The sequence below is a fragment of the Piliocolobus tephrosceles genome, chromosome 8 (assembly GCF_002776525.5).
Source record: "Piliocolobus tephrosceles isolate RC106 chromosome 8, ASM277652v3, whole genome shotgun sequence".
NCBI lineage: Eukaryota > Metazoa > Chordata > Mammalia > Primates > Cercopithecidae > Piliocolobus > Piliocolobus tephrosceles.
The window spans coordinates 11,158,542-11,177,741 of record NC_045441.1 but is presented as its reverse complement, the minus strand read 5'-3'; the positions used below and the strand labels follow the sequence as shown (position 1 = coordinate 11,177,741).

At 57.1% G+C, this 19,200-nt stretch overlaps 2 protein-coding genes across 6 annotated transcripts in view; both read right to left on the bottom strand.

Moving 5' to 3' along the window:
• The window catches only part of SH2B2 (SH2B adaptor protein 2), a 43,155-nt gene extending 42,280 nt beyond the window's left edge, over nt 1–875 (bottom strand). For both annotated transcript variants that reach the window (XM_023194484.2, XM_023194485.3), the window contains exon 1: nt 684–875. In XM_023194484.2, the coding sequence (XP_023050252.1) occupies nt 684–783 (100 nt within the window). In that variant the 5' untranslated portion in view covers nt 784–875. The remainder of the gene's footprint in view (nt 1–683) is intronic.
• A 1,124-nt stretch (nt 876–1,999) lies between these two features.
• The window catches only part of CUX1 (cut like homeobox 1), a 469,420-nt gene continuing 452,219 nt past the window's right edge, over nt 2,000–19,200 (bottom strand). For 2 of the 4 annotated variants that reach the window (XM_023194480.1, XM_023194478.1), the window contains exons 15-23: nt 12,892–13,019; nt 12,078–12,144; nt 11,038–11,150; nt 7,733–7,849; nt 5,853–5,936; nt 5,120–5,176; nt 4,035–4,115; nt 3,180–3,244; nt 2,000–2,935 (exon numbers count right to left, since the gene is read on the bottom strand). In XM_023194480.1, the coding sequence (XP_023050248.1) occupies nt 2,866–2,935; nt 3,180–3,244; nt 4,035–4,115; nt 5,120–5,176; nt 5,853–5,936; nt 7,733–7,849; nt 11,038–11,150; nt 12,078–12,144; nt 12,892–13,019 (782 nt within the window). In that variant the 3' untranslated portion in view covers nt 2,000–2,865. The remainder of the gene's footprint in view (nt 2,936–3,179; nt 3,245–4,034; nt 4,116–5,119; nt 5,177–5,852; nt 5,937–7,732; nt 7,850–11,037; nt 11,151–12,077; nt 12,145–12,891; nt 13,020–19,200) is intronic. The other 2 variants (XM_023194479.1, XM_023194481.2) reach the window with 1 other exon arrangement.

Below are 19,200 nucleotides of genomic sequence, written 5' to 3'. Positions count from 1 at the left end.
GGAAGAGGTCCGAGAGGGGAGGGAGGGCTTCAGTGGGGGCAGAGGTGTGGAAAGGGCCGCTCAGAGATGAGAGTAATCTTGCTCCTGGAGATAGCAGTGGGGGACCCCTGGGTGTCTTCTCCACTCATCTCCCTCCCTGTCCCCTGCCCCCACCTCTGGTGGTTCTGCCCTGGTCTCCTTGCCAGCTGGAGCTGCCTCCATCTGTCACCCTCCCGGGCCCAAACTGACCTCTGACCTTTCCCAGAGCCATTTCCCATCTCTAATTTTCCAGGAGGCTGGACAGACAAGGATTTTTATCCCCTTCTTAGGGATGGAAAGGTGGGGCTTCCAGAGGTGAAGTGGAGGGGACAGAGCCCTCACCTGCTGCCCAAAACCCCGGTGCTGCCCTCCACGGGGGCATGGAAGCCAGGCAGGCCCCTTCCCTGCCCCACATCTCGGCTCTGTTCCCTCCGCAGGACCAGGCCAGCAGACACTTTAATGAAAGCTTCGGCAGTGGGCCAGCCCTCGATTGGAGTTGCACACAGGCCTGGGTGCCTGGCTGGGAACCAGGACACCCATGAATGAGGCCGGGAAGGGGGAGGAGGGGGTGCCCGACAGCGGGAGAGAGGGAGGCTCCATACATGGCCTGGTTGTGGTCTCCACCCTCCCGGGAGAGGGGAGAGCCTGACCCGTGGTGGACTAACCTGGTTCAGAGTAGTGGGCTGAACTCCACTGCTGGGATGACAGTGGCCAGAGAGCGTCCTGAGATGGGAAGCCACGGGCAGGACAATAGCTCGGATCCATCCCCAGGGAGGAGGAAGTGGGGAGGGGCTGGCAGCAGAGCGCCTGGGACCCACAAGGAGGAACTGATGGAGATGTGGAAGTAGCTGTGGGGGTGGAGGGGGCGTGGTTGGCCAAGAGCAGCTGTCACCTCGCTGGGGATAGGAATGAGGGTCAGGGAGGAAAGGACCCATTCTGGGTCCCTGAGGGCAGGAGGCTCGGGGGGCTTGGAAGTCCTGATGGGGGAGATGATGAGGGGTGCTGGGACTGGGACCCCAAAGAAAGGCCCCTGGATACACATGCTTTAGACTGTTCAGAACTAAAATGGAGACAGAGGTAGCCCAGGGGACCCTGGCCTGGTGGGCTGCAGTGGGGGACCTGGGTTTGCCGCCAGTCTCAGGGACCATCTGGACAATGGGTTAATGCACCCACTCCAGACCCAGAGCATGCATTCCTCCATCTGGGGCTGGGCTGGCGGTGAGGTGGCCCAGAACCTGTGGCTCAGGGGGGCTCCCATGCAAGGCTGGTGCTCAGGGGGATTGGTAGGCATGGGCTCTGCAGCCCTTGGCAGGCGAGGGCCCATGGGAAAGGGGAGCACAGAAAGGGAAGCAGAGATTCCCCAGGAACTGACGTGGACCAAGACACGTCATACACCCAGCCACAGCCTGAAAGGTGGTTTTTTGTTTTTTTTTTTTTTTGCGACGGAGTCTCACTCTGTCACTCAGGCTGGAGTGCACTGGCACGATCTCGGCTCACTGCAACCTTCGCCTCCCAGGTTCAAACGATTCTCCTGCCTCACCCTCCTGAGTAGCTGAGATTACAGGCATGTGCCACCATGCCCGCCCAGCTAAGTTTTTATTTTTAGTAGAGATGGGGTTTCACCATGTTGGTCAGGTTGGTTACGAACTCTTGACCTCAAGTGATCCACCTGCCTCGGCCTCCCAAAGTGCTGGGATTACAGGTGTAAGCGACTGCGCCTGGCCCCGGGTGGGTTTTGAATAAAGGAATGGGTTTCCCTTTTTGATGGTGCTGCTTGTCCGCTCAAAAGCACTCGGGGGACACTGGATCTGGGTTTCAGCAGAGCTCTGAATGTGCTCATGGAATTCCTGGAGATGAGAAGAGGGGGAAGAATGTTCTGTGTGCCCAGCTGTGAGGCCAGCCCCAGCTCTCAGGGGTGGCACTGCAGGCGTCCCCACCAGCCTCCTGTCCCTCCAGCGTCCCAGAGCACAGGGCACCAGGGTGGCTGCAACCGTGGTTTATTTCAAATGTGCAAAGCTAAATATGCAACTACAAATCTAACTTAGGAAGGCCTGCCAGTGGCCCTGAGAGGTGGCCATGCGAAGGTGGTCCACAGCCAGTTCTGATTGGCTAGCACATGCTTGGACCCCTCAGACTAGTCCATGAGTCTGAAGAGACTGAGGCTCGGGGGCTCGGGAGACTCTTCCTTACCTAGAAACCAGAATATCTTGCTAAAGAAGAAAGCAGAAATCACATGGGTCTGGGGGCAGGGAGGGGGTAATAGAAACTGTTCCGCTGACTGGGGCTCTCTCTCGGGGTGCAGTGGGGGAGGGGGCAGACTCTGTCAAACCTCATATACTCTGCGGGGTGGGGCTGGTGGCAAAGGCAGGCTGGGGGTACTGGACTCAAAGCCTGCTGTCCTGGAAGGAAGTGGCTTCCACCTCTTACGGGGCATGGGGAGATCCTAGGGGAGCCCAAAAGGATCGCAGTGCAGACAGGTCCAAGCTGGATTAACCACAGCTGGAATCGGTGGTCACCCAATCAGCCTCGCAGCTGAGGGACCTCTGCCACCAGGGCTAGAGGTCAGGCTGCGGGCAGAGCCCTAGCCTGAGGTGGGGGCTGAGAGGGTCTCTGCGGCTTAGCCTGTCCGGGCATTGGGGGCTGGCTCTCCGGACCTAGTGGGCCTCATGTGACCGAGACATTCTTTCAAGGGGACCCGAGGGGACCTGGGGCCTCTGGCAGCTGCTGGACAGCGGATAAGAGCAGTTTCCATGAGGGATTCTTTGGGGGGAGACTAAGTGATTAGATGCACTGAGCAGTCAGGGGTGGAGGTGCAGCTGTCACTGTCACGGGGCAGGCGCCGGGGTGTCACTGCCACAAGTCACCAGCCGCCGCCCCGTTGTCATTCTCGTGGAACTTGTGCAGGTGGTCGGCGAACCTGGGGGACACGGGAAGGTTTGTTGAGGCCGAGTGTGTGTGTTGGGGAAGGGGGATGTGTATCATGTGATGGGTGGAGCTTGGGGGTAGTGGGCACTGGGGAGTGGGGGTGGGGGAGGGCCAGAATGGGGGCTGTGATGGAGGGCTAAGGAGTGGGGGACATGAGGCAGGAACTCAGGGGTATTGCAGGGGGTTCTGGGAGCTGGTTGTGGGGCTGAGGGGGGGGCCCAAGTGGGGGTCCTCACTTCTTGGCGCAGAAGGTGGCACAGTCCCTCTCCACGCTCTCGCTCCATGCCAACTTGTAGAGCACCTGGCCAGATGGAGACACGGTGAGCTGCCCGTTCGCCTCAAGGTCACCCCTGCAGCCCACCCATGGCCCCTGGGCCTGGCCTGGGACATAAAGGTTCTCGAGCCCCAGGCTCCGGGGCGAGTGGGCCTTAGACATGCTCCTGCGCCTGCCGTTTCTGCAGATGGTCAGATGGGCCCAGACACGGAGGCACCTCCCCGAATATTGTGGGACAACCCCTGGAAGGGCCAGGACCCACTGGGCCCTGGGGTCAGAGCTGGAGCCCAGGTTAGCCCTGTAGGGGCCATCTTGACTGTGCTGGGGACAGGAGTCCCCAAGGCTGGATCCTTCCAGAGACACAGCCTTCCACCCCTCTTCTCCCCCAACTTGGCAGACATGGAGGCCCTCATGTACTAACTAGAACACCCCTCTGCAGCTGAGGAGGTTAGTTCAAGATGCCCCTTCCCTGTGCAGCCTTCATGACTGTCCCTTGGTGGAGTTCGTTAGACCTGCTCCCTTCCCACTCCATCTCTTCTTCCTATGAAGCCCCTCCAGGACCGGTCCTAGATGCGATCAGCCAGGCCTCTTTCACGGAGCGGCCCGGCTGGTGCCCTGGCCAGAGGTCCCATTGGGGTGGGTCCTTCTCGTCCCTGGGGTGGGCCAAGGCTCTTGAAGGGGAGAGGCGTGGCCTCCAGCTGGGGATGCAGCTTGGGGTAGGTCCAGGGGCCAGGCCACCGTAACAGGCCCGTGCTGCCCTGGAGGTCAGGGGTAGGGGTGGTGAAGGTGCCCCTGGCCTGCCCGTGTGCACACTCACCAGGAAGACCAGGCAGTGCAGGAACAGTGTGTAGAAGAAGCCGATGGTGCGCGCCATCTTGTTGGAGAGAACCAGACGCCCCTGGGAGCAAGGAAAGGGTGAGTGGGGATGAGGCCGGCCTCACCCACCCCTGCAGGGCTACCTGGGCTTCACGGAAAGGGCCCTAGGGTGGCAAGGGGAAGGAAGGGGCAGGAAGCTGGGCCTCCCATTCTACCATTATGGGTGAGATACAAGTGCTGCCGTAATTCTCTTTTTTCTTTTTTTTTGAGACGGAGTCTCACTCTGTCGCCCAGGTTGGAATGCAGTGGTATGATCTTGGCTCACTGCAACCTCTGCCTCCTGGGTTCAAGCACTTCTCCTGCCTCAGCCTCCTGAGTAGCTGGGATTACAGGAATGCACCACTATGCCCAGTTAATTTTTGTATTTTTACTAGAGATGGGGTTTCACCATGTTGGCCAGGCTGGTCTCAAACTCCAGACCTCAGGTGATCCACCCACCTCGGCCTTCCAAAGTGCTGAGATTACAGGCGTGAGCCGCCATGCCCGGCAACTGGAATTCTTTAAAAAAAATGTTTTTGAGACAAGGTTGCCCAGGCTGGAATGTAGTGGTCATAGCTCACTGCAGCCTTGACTTTCTAGGTTCAAGTGATCCTCATCCATCAGCCTCCTGAGTAGCTGGGACTACAGGGACTGGCTGGGACTACAGCACACCATTGCGCCAGGCTAATTTTATTTTTTGTCGAGACAGGGTCTTACTGTGTTGCCCAGGCTGGTCTCGAACTCCTGGGCTCAAGCAATCCTCCCGCCTCCTAACGTGCTGGGATGACAGGTATAAGCCACCAGGCCTGACTCTGGGCTGCAGGAATTCTGAGGGATGGCCCCACTGCAGCTCAGTTCAGAACCTACTGCTATGAACCATGCTCTCAGAGGATCTGCCTGGGAAGGGGAGAGACCCTGTCCCAGATCACACAGCCACTCTTGGCAGGGCAGGCGGCTCCTGCAGCCTGGGCTGCAGGGCAGGTGAAGAGGTGGCGGGAGACAGGCTCAGGCCTGTCCGGGGAGGGGCGGGTAGGCGCAGGGACTCACCATGCTGAGGGTGGCCTTGTCCCAGGGACTCAGGCTCAGGTACTTCCTCTGCCGCTCCTGCGCAGGGAGGGACAATCAGGAAAGGACCCCAGAGGACCTCACAGGCCCTGGCTTGTGGCAGAGAGCGGAGCCTGGCCAGCCACAGGCCACCCTGTCTCGCTGTTCTTGCAGACCTCCAGGGGGCTGCCGGGGGCTTCCCTGGGTGCACAGTCTACTCACTGTGACATTCTGGACTCCCCTGACGTCTGGGAGAGCCCCTCCCCGCCTCTGCAGCCGCCCATTCTGCCCACGGGAAAGTTCTCCACGGGCAGAGCGTCTGTAGTCTGGGTGGGGGTGGGGAGTTGTAGGGTGGGGTCCCCACCATGGATCGCCCGACTCTGGGAGCTGTAACTGGCTCTTCCTTGTCTGCCTGTCCCCCAAATACACTGCAGGTTAACCCAGCCACTGCCACGCACCCTCAGGTAGCCATCGGCAGGTGTTCCTGAACGGGCCCTGGGCCTACATTGCACTGAAGCGGTGGGGAGGCTGTCTTGGGCGGGGGGCTCCTGGCCTGAGGGGCCAGGGTGTGCAGGGCTGGTGTGGCAAGGCTGGCCGAGAGCACCCAGGTGAGGGCAGCTGGAGGGGAGCCAGGGAAGGCCAAGTGCTCAGGGATGGGGGCCAGGTGATGGGGGCACCCCCGGACTTCCCTGGGCTGATGCCCCTTCCCTCCCCTGCCCAGGCTGGGCTCACGAACCCGCTTGCTGAAGGAGGAAAAGGGGTCCAGGCGCTCCTCGTACTGGGACGAGTACCGCAGCTCCGTGTCATCACTGCTGCTGCCCTGCACAGACCAGGAGGGGAAGAGACCCAGTCAGTGCCCTGGGGCCCATTGGGAAGGGCAGGAGCCCAGGGGAGCCTCAGTTTCCTCATCTGCAAAAAGGGAGGTGGGGGAGGGAGCCCTAGATCCCAGAGGTGGGAGGAGAGGATGCTGGGTTGACAACGTGAATGTGGCTGGTGCCTCCTGCCATAGGGGCATGGAGCTACCCATGGGGTCAGGGCCACAGCGCCTCTGGGCACGGATGGGAAACAGGCCCAGGCAGGACCGGGCGCAGGTGCAGGAAGGTGGGTCTGCTGGGAGTGTGGGGGTAGTCATGGGGGCAGGCAGGCACCTGGGAGAGGAGACTTCCCCCATCCTCAGCTGGCCACCCAGAGCCAGGCTGGTTTGCAGGGTCTGAGTGCCCTCTGGTGGCCGAGGAGTGGCTCTGATGGGTGGGGACAGGGCTGGTGGCTGCTGGGCCACAAAGGGAGAGGGGGAGGTGAATCTCTGCCTTACTATGCCCCATGCTCTCCTGTCACTCACAGAAAGGGTTTCCTGGCACGGGGTGGGGGGCTGCAAGAAGCCATGCACAGGCCTCCCTAGCCCAGAAGAACTCGGCAAATGAGTTTTTGATCCACACTCTTCATTGCATTTTTTATGATTGCTTGCTTGCCTATTTATTTATTTATTTATTTATTTGAGACAGTGTTTAGCTCTGTAGCCCAGGCTGGAGTGCAATGGCGTGATCTCAGCTCACTGCAACCTCCACCTCTCAGGTTCATGCCTTAGCTGCCTGAGTAGCTGAGATTACAGGTGCATGACACCACACCCAGCTAATTTTTGTATTTTTAGTAGAGACGGGGTTTCACTATGTTGGCCAGGCTGGTCTGGAACTCCTGACCTCAAGTGATCCGCCTGCCTCAGCCTCCCAAACTGCTGAGATTACGGGCATGAGCCACCATGCCTGGCCTATTTATTTTTATTTTTTGGAGGCAGGGTCTTGCTCTGTCACCTGAGCTGGAGTGCAGTGGCTGGATCTCAGCTGACTGCAGCCTCTATCTCCTGTTCTCACGTGATCCTCCCACCTCAGCCTCCTGAGTAGCGGGGACCACAGGCACATGCCACGATGCCTGGCTAATTTTTGTATTTTTAGTAGAGATGGGTTTTCCTATGTTAGCCAGGCTAGTCTCAAACTCCACCCCCGTTGGCCTCCCACAGTGCTGGGATTACAGGTGTGAGCCACTGTGCCCTGCCTTTCTGGCTAGTTTTTTTTTTTTTTTTTTTGAGACGGAGTTTTGCTCTTGTTGCCCAGGCTGGAGTGCAGCGGCGGTGCGATCTTGGCTCACTGCAACCTCCGCCTCCCGGGTTCCAGCGATTTTCCTGCCTCAGCCTCCTGAGTAGCTGGGACTATGGGCGTGCGCCACCATGCTCAGCTATTTTTTTTTTTATTTTTAGTAGAGACGGGGTTTCACCGTGTTGGCCAGGCTGGTCTCGAACTTCTGAGCTCAGGCAGTACTCCTGCCTTGGCCTCCCACAGTGCTGGGATGACAGGCATGAGGCACCATGCCTGGCCCTTCTGGTCAGTTTTTATGAATGAATCTGGACAGGGGCTCCACTCTATGGGCTTCTCCCAGCTCAGGGAGGGCAGCTAGCAGGCAGGTGGGTGGGTGGGTGGGGAGATGTCGGAAGGCCTCAGGGGGCGTCTGGGGCCCAGTGCTGCCCAGCAGGTCTTGGCCCCCGACCCTCCCACCTCCAGAGCCCCGATCGGCCTCTCTCCCTGCCTGGTCCACCTGAAGCTGAGGCCAGGGGAGGGCCCTCACCCGGCCAGGGTAGCTCTGCAGGAACTTGATCTTCTCAAAGAGCTTGATGTTGTCAGCGCGCAGGCTGTCCAGCTCGCTCTGCAGGGCCTGGAGGGTGTGCTGGGCCAGGCGGTTCTCCTGTGGGGGGAGGGGCAAAAAGAGGGGTAGGGGAGAGGCCTCCATGCTGGCACAGGTGCTACTCTGTCTACTCGGAGTAAAGCCTCTTCTGTGCCCACAGCCTTCTCCTTGACCTGCCTGACTCTGTAAAGCTGCCCCTTCCCCCACTGTGGCCCCACCCCAGGCAGAAGTCAGGGATCTTGGGTCAGGTTTCTTCATATGTATTAGGTTGATGCAAATGTAATCGTGGTTTTTGTCCTTAAAAGTAATGGCAAACACCATGGTTACATTTGCATCAACCTTAATATATGACAGAGCAAGACCCTGTCTATATATTTTATTTCATTTTTTATTTTTATTATTGTTATTTTTTGGATACGGAGTTTCGCTGTTGTTGCCCAGGCTGGAGCTCAATGATGTAGTCAATCTCAGCTCACTGCAACCTCTGCCTCCTGGGTTCAAGTGATTCTCCTGCCTCAGCCTCCCAAGTAGCTGGGATTACAGGCATGTGCCACCATGCCTGGCTAGATTTTTTGTATTTAGTAAAGACAGGGTTTTACCATTTTGGTCAGGTTGGTCTCGAACTCCTGATCTCAGGTGATCCCACCCACCTCTGCCTCCCAAAGCACTGGGATTATAGGCGTGAACCACTGCACCTGGCCCCTGTCTATATATTTTAGAGACAGGGTCTTGCTCTATCACCCAGGCTAGAATAAAGTGGCATGACCAGAGCTCACTGCAGCCTCAGCCTCGTGACTCAAGCGATCCTCCCACCTCAGCCTCCCAGGTAGCTGGGACTATAGGCTCACACCACCATGCCCCGCTACTTTTTTATTTTTGCAGAGACGGGGTCTCACTGCGTTGCCCGGGCTGGTCTCAGACTCCTGGGCTCAAGCAATCCTCCCACTTCAACCTCCCAAAGTGCTGGGATTACAGGCATGAGCCACGATGCCTGGTCAGATTTCTCCATACTTTTTTTTTTTTTTTGTCATTGGTATTAGCCTTTTAAAGACTATTGTTGAGATATAATACCCATAACATAAACATCAGCATTTCAAAGTATATAGTTCGGTCATTTGTATTCACAATGTTATGCAACCATCCCCACTACCTAATTCCAGAACATTTAAAATCACCCCAATAAGAAACCCCAAATCTGCCAGCAGTCACTCCCCATTCCCTCCTCCCCTATTGCCTGGCAATCGGCAGTCTCCTTTCTGTCTCATGGATTTGCCTATACTGGATGTTTCATATACATGGAATCACATACTATGTGGTTTTAATATTTGCCAATCTAAGGGCAAGGTGAAATGGAATTTCATGTTTCAATTTATTCAGATGCTTGAATAAGTGTTTCTTTCACACTATTCAAAATTCAAGCAGTGGCCAGCGTGGTGGCTCATGCTTATAACCCCAGCATTTTAGGAGGCTGAGGTGGGCAGATCACCTGAGGTCAGGAGTACAAGACTAGCCTGGCCAACATGGAGAAACCCTGTCTCTACTAAAAATACAAAAATTAGCTGGGTGTGATGGCGGGCACCTGTAATCCCAGACAGCCAGAAGGCTGAGGCAGAAGAATCGCTTGAAGCTGGGAGGTGGAGGTTGCAGTGAGCGGGGATTGTGCCACCGCACTCCAGCCTGGGCAACAGAGCAAGAGTCCGTCTCAAAAAACAAAAACAAGGCTGGGTGCGGTGGCTCACACCTGTAATCCCAGCTCTCAGAGAGGCAGAGGTGGGAGGATAGCTTGAGCCCAGGAGTTCGAGACCCGCCTGGGTAATACAGCGAGACTCTGTTCTTCACAAAAAGGAAGAAGAAGAAGAAGAAAAAGACAAAACAAAAACAAACACAGCCAAAACTTGAGCAGTACAAAAAAGTATATGGCAGTGTGGTGCTTCCTTTAAAAACGTTAAACATAGAATTACCATAGGATCCAGTAATTCCACTTCTGGGTAGATACCCAAAAGAATTGAAGGCAGGGACTTGGAGAGATATTTGCACACCCATGTTCACAGCAGAATTATTCGCCACAGCCAAAAGGTGGAAGCAACATAAATGAATAGGTAAATGGATAAAAAAAATGTGGTCTATATGCACAATGAAATATTCTGCCTTAAAAAGGAAGGAAATTTATTTATTTATTTATTTATTTATTTATTTATTTATTTATTTATTTTGAGATGGAGTTTTGCTCTGTCACACAGGCTGGAGTGCAGTGGCGCGATCTTGTTGGCTCACTGCAACTTCTACCTCCCAGGTTCAAGCGATCCTCCTGCGTCAGCCTCCCAAGTAGCTGGGACTACAGGTGGCTGCCACCACGCCCGGCTAATTTTTGTATTTTTAGTAGAGAGGGGGTTTCTACCTGACCATGTTGGTCAGGCTGGTCTCAAACCCCCGACCTCAAGTGATCCGCTTGCCTCAGCCTCCCAAAGTGCTGGGATTACAGGCGTGAGCCACCGTGCCCGGCTCACCCTGCATTCTTTTTTTTGTTTGATTTGAGATGGAGTCTCGCTCTGTCGCCCAGGCTGGAGTGCAGTGGTGCGATCTTGGCTGCCTGTAAGCTCTGCTTCCCAGGTTCACGCCATTCTCCTGCCTCAGCCTCCTGAGTAGCTGGGACTACAGGCGCCCACCACCACGCCCAGCTAATTATTTTATATTTTTAGTAGAGACGGGTTTCACCATGTTAATCAGGATGGTCTTGATCTCCTGACCTCATGATCCGCCCACCTCGGCCTCCCAAAGTGCTGGGATTACAGGCATGAGCCACCGTGCCCGGCCAATTTTTTGTATTTTTAGTAGAGACAGGGTTTTACCATGTTAGCCAGGATGGTCACCCTGCATTCTTGCAGCGCCACTGCCTGGCTTAAATCCTTCCTTGGTGCCCCTCCCTGCAGATTGAAGGCCACGTCTCCCAGCCTGGCAGGAGTGCACTCGCCTGGCAACTTGTTTCGTCTTGTTTCCTGCAGCCCTGGAATGGTCTGTGCTCCCTTCTTGCTCACCGGCCCCCGTCTCCTCTACTGTGAGCGTCTGAGTCTTCTTTCAAAGCCGGGTGTGGCATGACCTCCTCCAGGAAGCCCTCCCTGACTGCACAGAACAAATCTCTTCTCCATGAGGTTTACAGTCTGTGCTGCACCTCTCTCCTGAAAGCCTGTGTGTTCCCCCACTGTGTCCTTGGGCCCAAGGAGCATCGGGGAGAGAAGGATGTGACTCACGGCCTCAAGCTCCTGGTTCCGGGCACGGAAGCGCTCCCTCTGGCTGGAGATGATGGAAAGCAGTGAATCCACCTGGCCCTCTGGGAGGGCGCCGCTGGCTGGTGCCGCAGGTGCTAGTAGGTAGAGGAGGGTGTCTTGGGGTGGCAGGAGGCGGAACCCAGCAGGGGGCCCTTTGGGGTGGGTCCCCCAGCCCTGGGGGATTTCTGACCAAATGCCATGGGGTAGAAGTCACATGGTGTCTGACCCCCTGGTGCTGGGCAGGTCAGGGAAGAGGAGGGGACAGCCAGGGGAACCGGGGAGCGTGAGAATGGATGGCAGGGGCTGGCCTGACAATAGGAACCCTGGAGAAGGGCCCAGCTCCCCTGACTGCTCTGTCAGAGGGCCAGGCCCCTCCCGGTCACTCTGTCCTTGAATCTGAGACACTTGCAGCTGTCAGACTAGGCCTATAGCCCCCTGGGGAAGCAAAGGGGCAGGAGGGGAACTGGGAAGGCACGGGCACACCCCCAATATTCTGGTCCAGCAGCCTCAGGTTCTGTCCTCAATACCCAAGGAGGCTGCCTTCCCCGCACCACGTGGACCTCCAGCTGCACTGCAGCAGTGAGGCCTGGCTGACCACCACTCACCAGCCTTTCACAGGCCACTGGCAGGGCCGAAGGGTCAGGACCCCAAGATGGGGGGTGTCAGGCTAAGATCCAGAAAGACAGGTTGGGGGCTCATTCACCTTTTTGTTTTTTAGAGACAGGGTCTTGGTCTGTCGCCCGGGCTGGAGTACAGTGGCACCATCATAGCTCACTGCAGCCTCCAGTTCCTGGGTTCAGGCGATCTTCCCACCTCAGCCTCCAAAATAGCTGGGACTACAGGTGTGCGCCACCACACCTGGCCTTATCTGACCCTTCAAAGGTTGCTGCTGCATTGCAGGCGTGGGGGCTTGACCTTCTTAGAGGAAGCGATTGCTCTTTGGGGATCTGGGTTCTCAGGCGGTATCACCTGTCTCCTCTTCCCGCCTCCTCCCTCCTCCCATGGGTCAGGCCTCTCCTTACCGTAGAATAGGGCAGTGGCCTCTTTGATGGGCTCCGGAATCTTCTCCAGGCGGTGCTCGGCGGCACCCTGCAGGTGACAGGAAGCGATGAGGAGGTGCCTCCACACAGTGGCATGGAATATTCCCTTTCAGCATGGCCAAGGCAGATGGCAGGGTGGGTGTGGCAAGGAGTGGGTGGGACCGTCCGGGATGCAGGCTGGCCGCAGGAGGGCCCGGACCTGGACACATGGCGTGGGCTACCAAAGAGATGGCTGGGCCCCGAGTCACTCCTGAGGCCAGAGTTCAGCAGCAGTGGGGCTCTCCTCGCGGCCACGCAGCTTTGACGTCCATCAGACACCTGGCCTCCCTGGCCCTGCAACCAGCCTGCCTCATGACCTGGGGAAGCCCAGACTTCTCTCCCGGACTCACATTGTGGCCTCTATAGAAGGGGACGTGGGCGAGGAGATGCCCTCCCTGGGCTCTTTATGCCCCAACCTGCTGTGATCTCTGGGCTCCAGGTTCTTTAGCTGGGAGATGGGTACATGGTCCTGGCCTTGCCTCTGCCTCTGCTCTCAGGGCAATGCCTGGAAAGAGGGGCCTCTGTGCTACTGCTAGGAAGTCCTGTGGCCTCTGCCCTATGGCCTGTCACCCCAAATCGGGGGCAGGGTGGTATTCATGGAGTAAGCAGGGAGAACCCAATGGTTTTAGGTGACAGCCCTTCTGGGTTGTCACCAGCTGCCTGATACACAGGCTTATCTGGGAAGTCAGCGTTTGCAGAGGCTAAAATAACCCTGGGCAGGCAGTGAGGCTGGCACGGGGCAGGGGGGTGGGCTCACCTCGGCATCGGGCCGCTGGATGGACTGAATGATGCTTAGGTCCTGCTCCAGGCGGGCGATCAGCTCTCTCTGCTCAGTGGCCGTGGCCACAGCCTCAGTGACACGGACCTGCAGCTCCGCACAGCGTCCTGTGGCCAAAGGAAGACATGGCCGTCAGAGGGAGCCTGGTGGGACCCTTGGTGCCCTCCTCTGGTTCTGCCTCTCCAACCCACGGTCTGGAAGCAGGGCCGCCTGGATGCCGTGGGAGTGCTGGCTATTCCCTCCCCACTCACCTCTGCCTAGAAGACCCCGTTAGACCTAGGGTCTCCTCCAGGAAGCCCTCCCTGACTATCAGAGGCACTCCTGGCCCCAAGCACTCTCTGGATTGTTGAAATGCACTGGGTAGGAGAAGGAACTCAGGTCAGGGATTAGGAGAAACCAGTGCAACGTGGCTCTGCCCACGGCCGTCTGGGGGGCCCTGGCCATCCCCTTTCCCTCTCTGGGCCTCACTTTGCTTGTCATGCAGGGGCAAGGAGGCTCAAGTTGCTTCCATAGCTGATGTTCTGAGATAATGTCCAGTGGGAAGCCGGGGGGTAGGAGAGGCAGAGAAAGCCGTGGGGGGTGCAGGGAGGGTGCGTAGGGTCCCACCTCTGGGTTGACAGCAGAGGTGCCTCGTTCCACCCCCAACAGAGGCTCCAGCTGCAGTGGTGGGGGCCGCGTGGTCCCCAAGGAGTCCCCCTACCCACAGCCCTGTCCGTCTCTCCCTCCCCCAGGTGCCAGGGTCGTCTTTACAACAAAGCATCCAAACCGTGACTTTCCTGCCCTGCAGGAGGGTGAGAGACACTGGGGAAGGGCCCCAGACCTGAGCACGCATCTCCAGGCAGGACTTCAGTGACCCAGGAGCCAGGCAACCCTGAGGGTGAGGTTTGACCCTGTTTCTGGTTGACTGTGTGACTCACGGCCACTGGATCCCCCTTTCTGGTACCAAATGGTGACAACAAACCTCATTTAGGGTGAGCTGTTGGGGCTGCAGAGAGGGAGACGGAGGCCTGAGACCCAGGATGCTGTCCCTTGGGGTAGGCTGCACAGCCGCCAGGGGGCACTGTGGCCTCGGAAATGCACAAAGGCTGCAGGCTGTGGGCAGTGCCAGGGAAATGGTGTGTGCGGCCCTCTTGGTGGACTTGTCCCTGACTGCATGGCCCACTAACCGGCTGTCATACCCGCCCTGGCTGGGCTCAGCGTCCTGGGCCAGGATAGGGCAACCCAGTCTCACCCCAACATGCTCCTGGGTTCCCCGCACACCAAGCCCTTATAGATGAGTGACAAAAGACGATTCACATTTTACAGTCGAAGAACAGAGGCTTTCCAACGTGGGACCAAACCCAAGGCATCCACCCCCAGCTCTGTCTAAGCCCTTGTCCACACCAGAGTCTCGCCTCGTTCAGGCCCCGAAGGGATTTCTTATTTTATTTTAGTTTTTTGAGACAGAGTCTCACTCAGTCACCCAGGCTGGAGTGCAGTGGCTCCATCTCGGCTCACTGCAACCTCCGCCTCCAAGGTTCAAGCAATTCTCCTGCCTCAGCCTCCTGAGTAGCCGGGATGACAGGCACCTGCCGCCATGCCCAGCTAATTTTTGTATTTTCAGTAGAGACCGGATTTTGCCATGTTGTCCAGGTTGGTCTCGAACTCCCAACCTCAAGTGATCTGCCCGCCTCAACCTCCCAAAGTGTTGGGATTACAGGTGTGAGCCACCACGCCGGGCCTCCAAAAGGATTTCTTCCTTCAGACATTCACTGAGCCCCTGGGTACCTGGCAGGAAGGTGGTGCCTGCGGAAGTGAGGAGGGGATGAGGGAAGAGGCAGGACCTGGCCTTGGAGGGAGGACTATCAGGGGCAGGATTGGGGCTGGCCATGGGTCACCTGCAGGGACTTTAAGGAGACCCCAAATGGAGGGGTCCAGACAGACGACAAATGCCATGCCCTCCTGGCCTGGGTGCGGAGTTCTTGGCCCCTGGCCTGTGGGATGGGATGGCAAAGCCGGCCACGCATGCTTAGGAGGGGAGGTGGATAGCAGTTGTGAGATGTAGGGAGAGGAAACCACCAGAAAGCTAATGGGGCCTTGGGTCACATTAATAGAGGTGAAGGGCCTAGACCAAGGGAGGGGATTCTTCAGTTTGGACACAAACAAGAGCACATCCAAGAACTGTGCTGGGACTGATCCCATGGGGACAGACTCCTGGAATAAAAAGAGGGTGTTAAGCCCCAACAAGACTCAGGGAAGCCACATCCCACCTTAGGGATGAGGGCCTGGGGGACAGAGAGACAGGGCTGAGATGGGGAACCTTTGCAGAGATGACTTTTGCCCAGCCAGAGTGAGCCCTTGTCCCTGGAGGTGTGGCCTGGCAAGAGGGGTGGATAAAAAGCAGCTGAGATGATTCCTTGCAATGCCTGTTTTATCTGCCCCCAGTCTGTGGCCACCTCAGTGCGGTCTTAGTCAGGTCCCAGGGCCTGCAGCTCCCAGCGCCGTCCGTAGGCACCGGGGAGATGATGGGGTGCGTGGGCCTGGTCCCCGTACACTTGTTCCTGTGCCTGCTCCTGCAGGGGAGGGCACACGGTCCCGCTGTGCATGTATGTGACATTCTGTGCAGGTGTGAGCACCCTGGCTGCAAACCCTCTATCCTAGGCTGCCCCGGTTCCCAGCTGGTGGCCCGCTATCCTGGAAAGGTCCCATGTGTTAAGCTGGCCTGGAGGCCTGGCCATTGGCCCTGCTGCAGACGCTCTGGGCATTGGGTTAGCTCCTGAGGGGATCTTGGGGTGCACGGCTGAGTGGTTGGGGGAGGCCATCCCTGAAGAGGTGGCTTTGGGCAATAGGAGCACAGGTCGGATGCACGGGCAGCAGAATTGGGGGATGGCTGCTCGTAAGGCAGAGAGAACAGGCTGGGTAAGACAGGGCAGCAGAGGCTGGCAGGCAGTGAGATTGGACGGAAGGCTCTGGGTAGAGGGGGTTGGATAAGGAACCGGAGGCTGCTGGGGACAGGATCTGGACACTGTCCCAGAGCCCAGCTGGATCCCAGCAGCAACCAGAGCTGTGCTTTGAAACTGTCACTCCACGCTGGGAGGACGCGAAGGCCAGGAGACCGACTGCGCGGGCTTCCCCGAGAGAGGGGCCTCAATTAGAGAAGGACAGGGCCTCACCGGCCACGGGAGGGCCCCCTATCCCCCACCAGCTGCCTTGCCCTGCCTCCTCTGCTGGAGGCTGGAATGTGCAGGTGGGGGACGTTGGGATCACATCCACGGTGGCCACTTGATGTCAAGTCCAGAACTGGGCTTGCATTCTGGCCCTGCCTTTTATGAATTTCACGACCTTCGGCAAGTTCTTCAACCTCTGGAGTGCAGAGCTCTGGGGCGAGGCCACAGAAGGAGCTGGAGAGAGAGCTGTGGACCCCATCGCTGTGCAGAACCCAGGTGGGGAGGCCCGGGCCTGGCCCCATGTGGGGGAAGGGGTGGGCAGCTGCCTGGCTTGGCTCCAGTATGTACGAAGGTGCTTGTGAACAGCTAAGGGCATGCGTGTGGTGGGAGTTGGACCTGTGGACCTCAGGCTGGAGATGCAGGTTGAGGAGATCTAGGGCCCCAACAGTCAGAGCTTGGAAGAGTTTGGGGGGCTTGGAAGAAGACAGGAAGATGAGGGAAAGTTTGGAACTTCTCAGAGACTGGTACCATGGTTGTGACTAAATGCTGTAATGAGTTAAGACTTTGGGGCTGGGTGCAGTGGCTCACGCCTGTAATCCCAGGACTTTGGGAGGCTGAGGCAGGCAGATCACCTGAGGTCGGGAGTTTGAGACCAGCCTGACCAACATGGTGACACCCCATCTCTACTAAAAATACAAAAAAAAAAAAAAAAAAATAGCTGGGCATGGTGGCAGATGCCTGTAATCCCAGCTACTTGGGAGGCTGAGGCAGGAGAATCACTTGACCCCAGGAGGTGGAGGTTACAGTGAACTGAGATAGCGCCACTGCACTCCAGCCTGGGCAACAAGAGCAAAACTCCATCTAAAAAAAAAAAAAAAAAAAGACTTTAGGGTACTGTTGGGAAGGCATGATTGTATTTTACAATGTGAGGACATGAGATTTGGGTGAGGGGGGCAGGGGTGGAATGATATAGTTTGGATATTCACCCCGGTCCACTTCTCATGTTGAAATGTAATCAAGCCAGGTGCAGTGGCTCTTGCCTATAATTCCAGCACTTTGGGAGGCTGAGGATGGAGGATCACTGGAGCCCAGGAATTCGAGACCAGTCTGGGTAACACGGAAAAACCCCGTCTCTACAAAAAACAACCCACACAAAAATTAACTGGGTGTGGGGGTGTAGCTGTGGTCCCAGCTACTAGGAGGCTGAGATAGGAGGATCACCTGAGCCCAGGAGGCAGCGGTTGCAGTGAGCATGATCGCGCCACTGCACTCTTGCTTGGGTGACAGAGTGAGACCCTGTCTCAAAAAAGAAAAAAAGTAATTAATCCCCAGTGTTGGATGGGGTGCCTGGTGGGGGGTGTTTGGGGGACGGGGTGGGTCCCTCCTGGCGCAGTGCTGTCTCTGGCTTAGGGATCTGGTTGTTAAGGAGCGTGGCACCTCCCCTACCCCCATTCTCTGTCTCTTCCTCCTGGCCCCGCCATGTCTCACGCCTGCTCCCACTTCACCTTCTGCCATGAATAAAGGCTCCGTCGCCTTCCCAGAAGCGAAACCGATGCCAGGGCCATGCTTCTGGTACAGTCTGCAGAACCATGAGCCAATGAAACCTCTTTTCTTGCTAAATTACCCAGCCTCAGGTATTTCTCTATCGCAATGCAAGAATGGCTAATACAGAAAATCAGGGGTGGTGGACGAGTCCTGAGAGAGTGCTGCCATGAGTGTGGCCAGAGCCTCAGGGGGTGGCCCATGAAGGGGGTCCCGCAAAGACCCTGAGAAGAGGCGGCAGGAGGCAGGGGAGACACCAGGAGGATGCATGTGAAGGCACCAAGATGAGGCAGGAGGGTCAATGAATACGGAGGGTCAGGGGGTCAGAAGCTACAGAGAGGCTGAACAAGGCGAGGGCGTCGTCGTCGGGGTGGTGGGGGTGTGCAGGGCTGCAAGGCACAGCCCGATGGGCAGAACTGGTGGAAGGGGGGTAACGTGTGCCCGAGAGGGGATCTTGAGAAGCATGGAGTGTGTGGAATGGACCGTCGGCAACCCGGAAACCCAAGAGAGAGGGATATACTTTGTTTAGGGGAGAGAGGGATGACAGGTGACGGGTGGATAAGTGAGCATAAGACAGGGAAACGGGCTCAGAAAAGGAGTCTGTGGGGCAAGGGCCCAACACGGTCCCCTTCCCCTCAGGAAAGACTAGGACCTCATCCTTCTGAGAACCCAGAAAGACATCCTAGAGAGGGCACTTCACAGAGAGGAGGAGGGAATCAAAGCATCTTTAAGGTCAAGACTTCAGGAAGGCCGGCGCTGTGGCTCACGGCTGGAATCCAGCACTCTGGGAGGCAGAGGTGGGAGCATCGCTGGAGCTCAGGTGTTTGAGACCAGGCTGGGCAACATGGCAAAACGTCATCTCTACAGAAAAATACAAAAATTAGACAGGCATTGTGGTGTGCACCTGTGGTCCCAGCTACTCAGGAGGCTAAGGCGGGAGGATTGCTCGAGTCCAGGGGGTCGAGGCTGCAGAGAGCTGATTGCACCACTGCACTCCAGGCTGGGTGATAGAGCAAGACCATGTACCCCTCTGCCCCACGCCCAAAAAAAGTCTAGGCATGATTTCTGATTGCAAAAGGATTGAACGCAGAGATTTATCATAGCAAGGCCAGCGGCGTTGTACCTATAGTTTTCCTGAAGGTGCGGGGGGCCCCTGTCTTTTTTTTTTATTTTTTTTGAGACGGAGTTTCACTCTTGTCACCTAGGCTAGAGTGCAATGGTATGATTTCGGCTCACTGCAACCTCTGTCTCCCAGGTTCAAGCGATTCTCCTGCCTCAGCCTCTCAGGTAGCTGGGATTACAGGCATGCGCCACCACGCCTGGCTAATTTTTGTATTTTTAGTAGAGACAGGGTTTCGTCACGTTGGCCAGGCTGGTCTCGAACTCCTGACCTCAGGTGATCCACCCGCCTCGGCCTCCCAAAGTGCTGGGATTACAGGCATGAGCCACCACGCCCGGCTGCCCCTGTCTTATTAAATCACTTGCAGGCCAGGTAGGAATGGTGGAGACGCTTGGTGCACATGGTATCCTCTGCTAGGAGGACACTGAGGGGGGCCGAGCTGCTGCCTCATCCACTCCTCCCTGCCTCTGCACCTGTAGA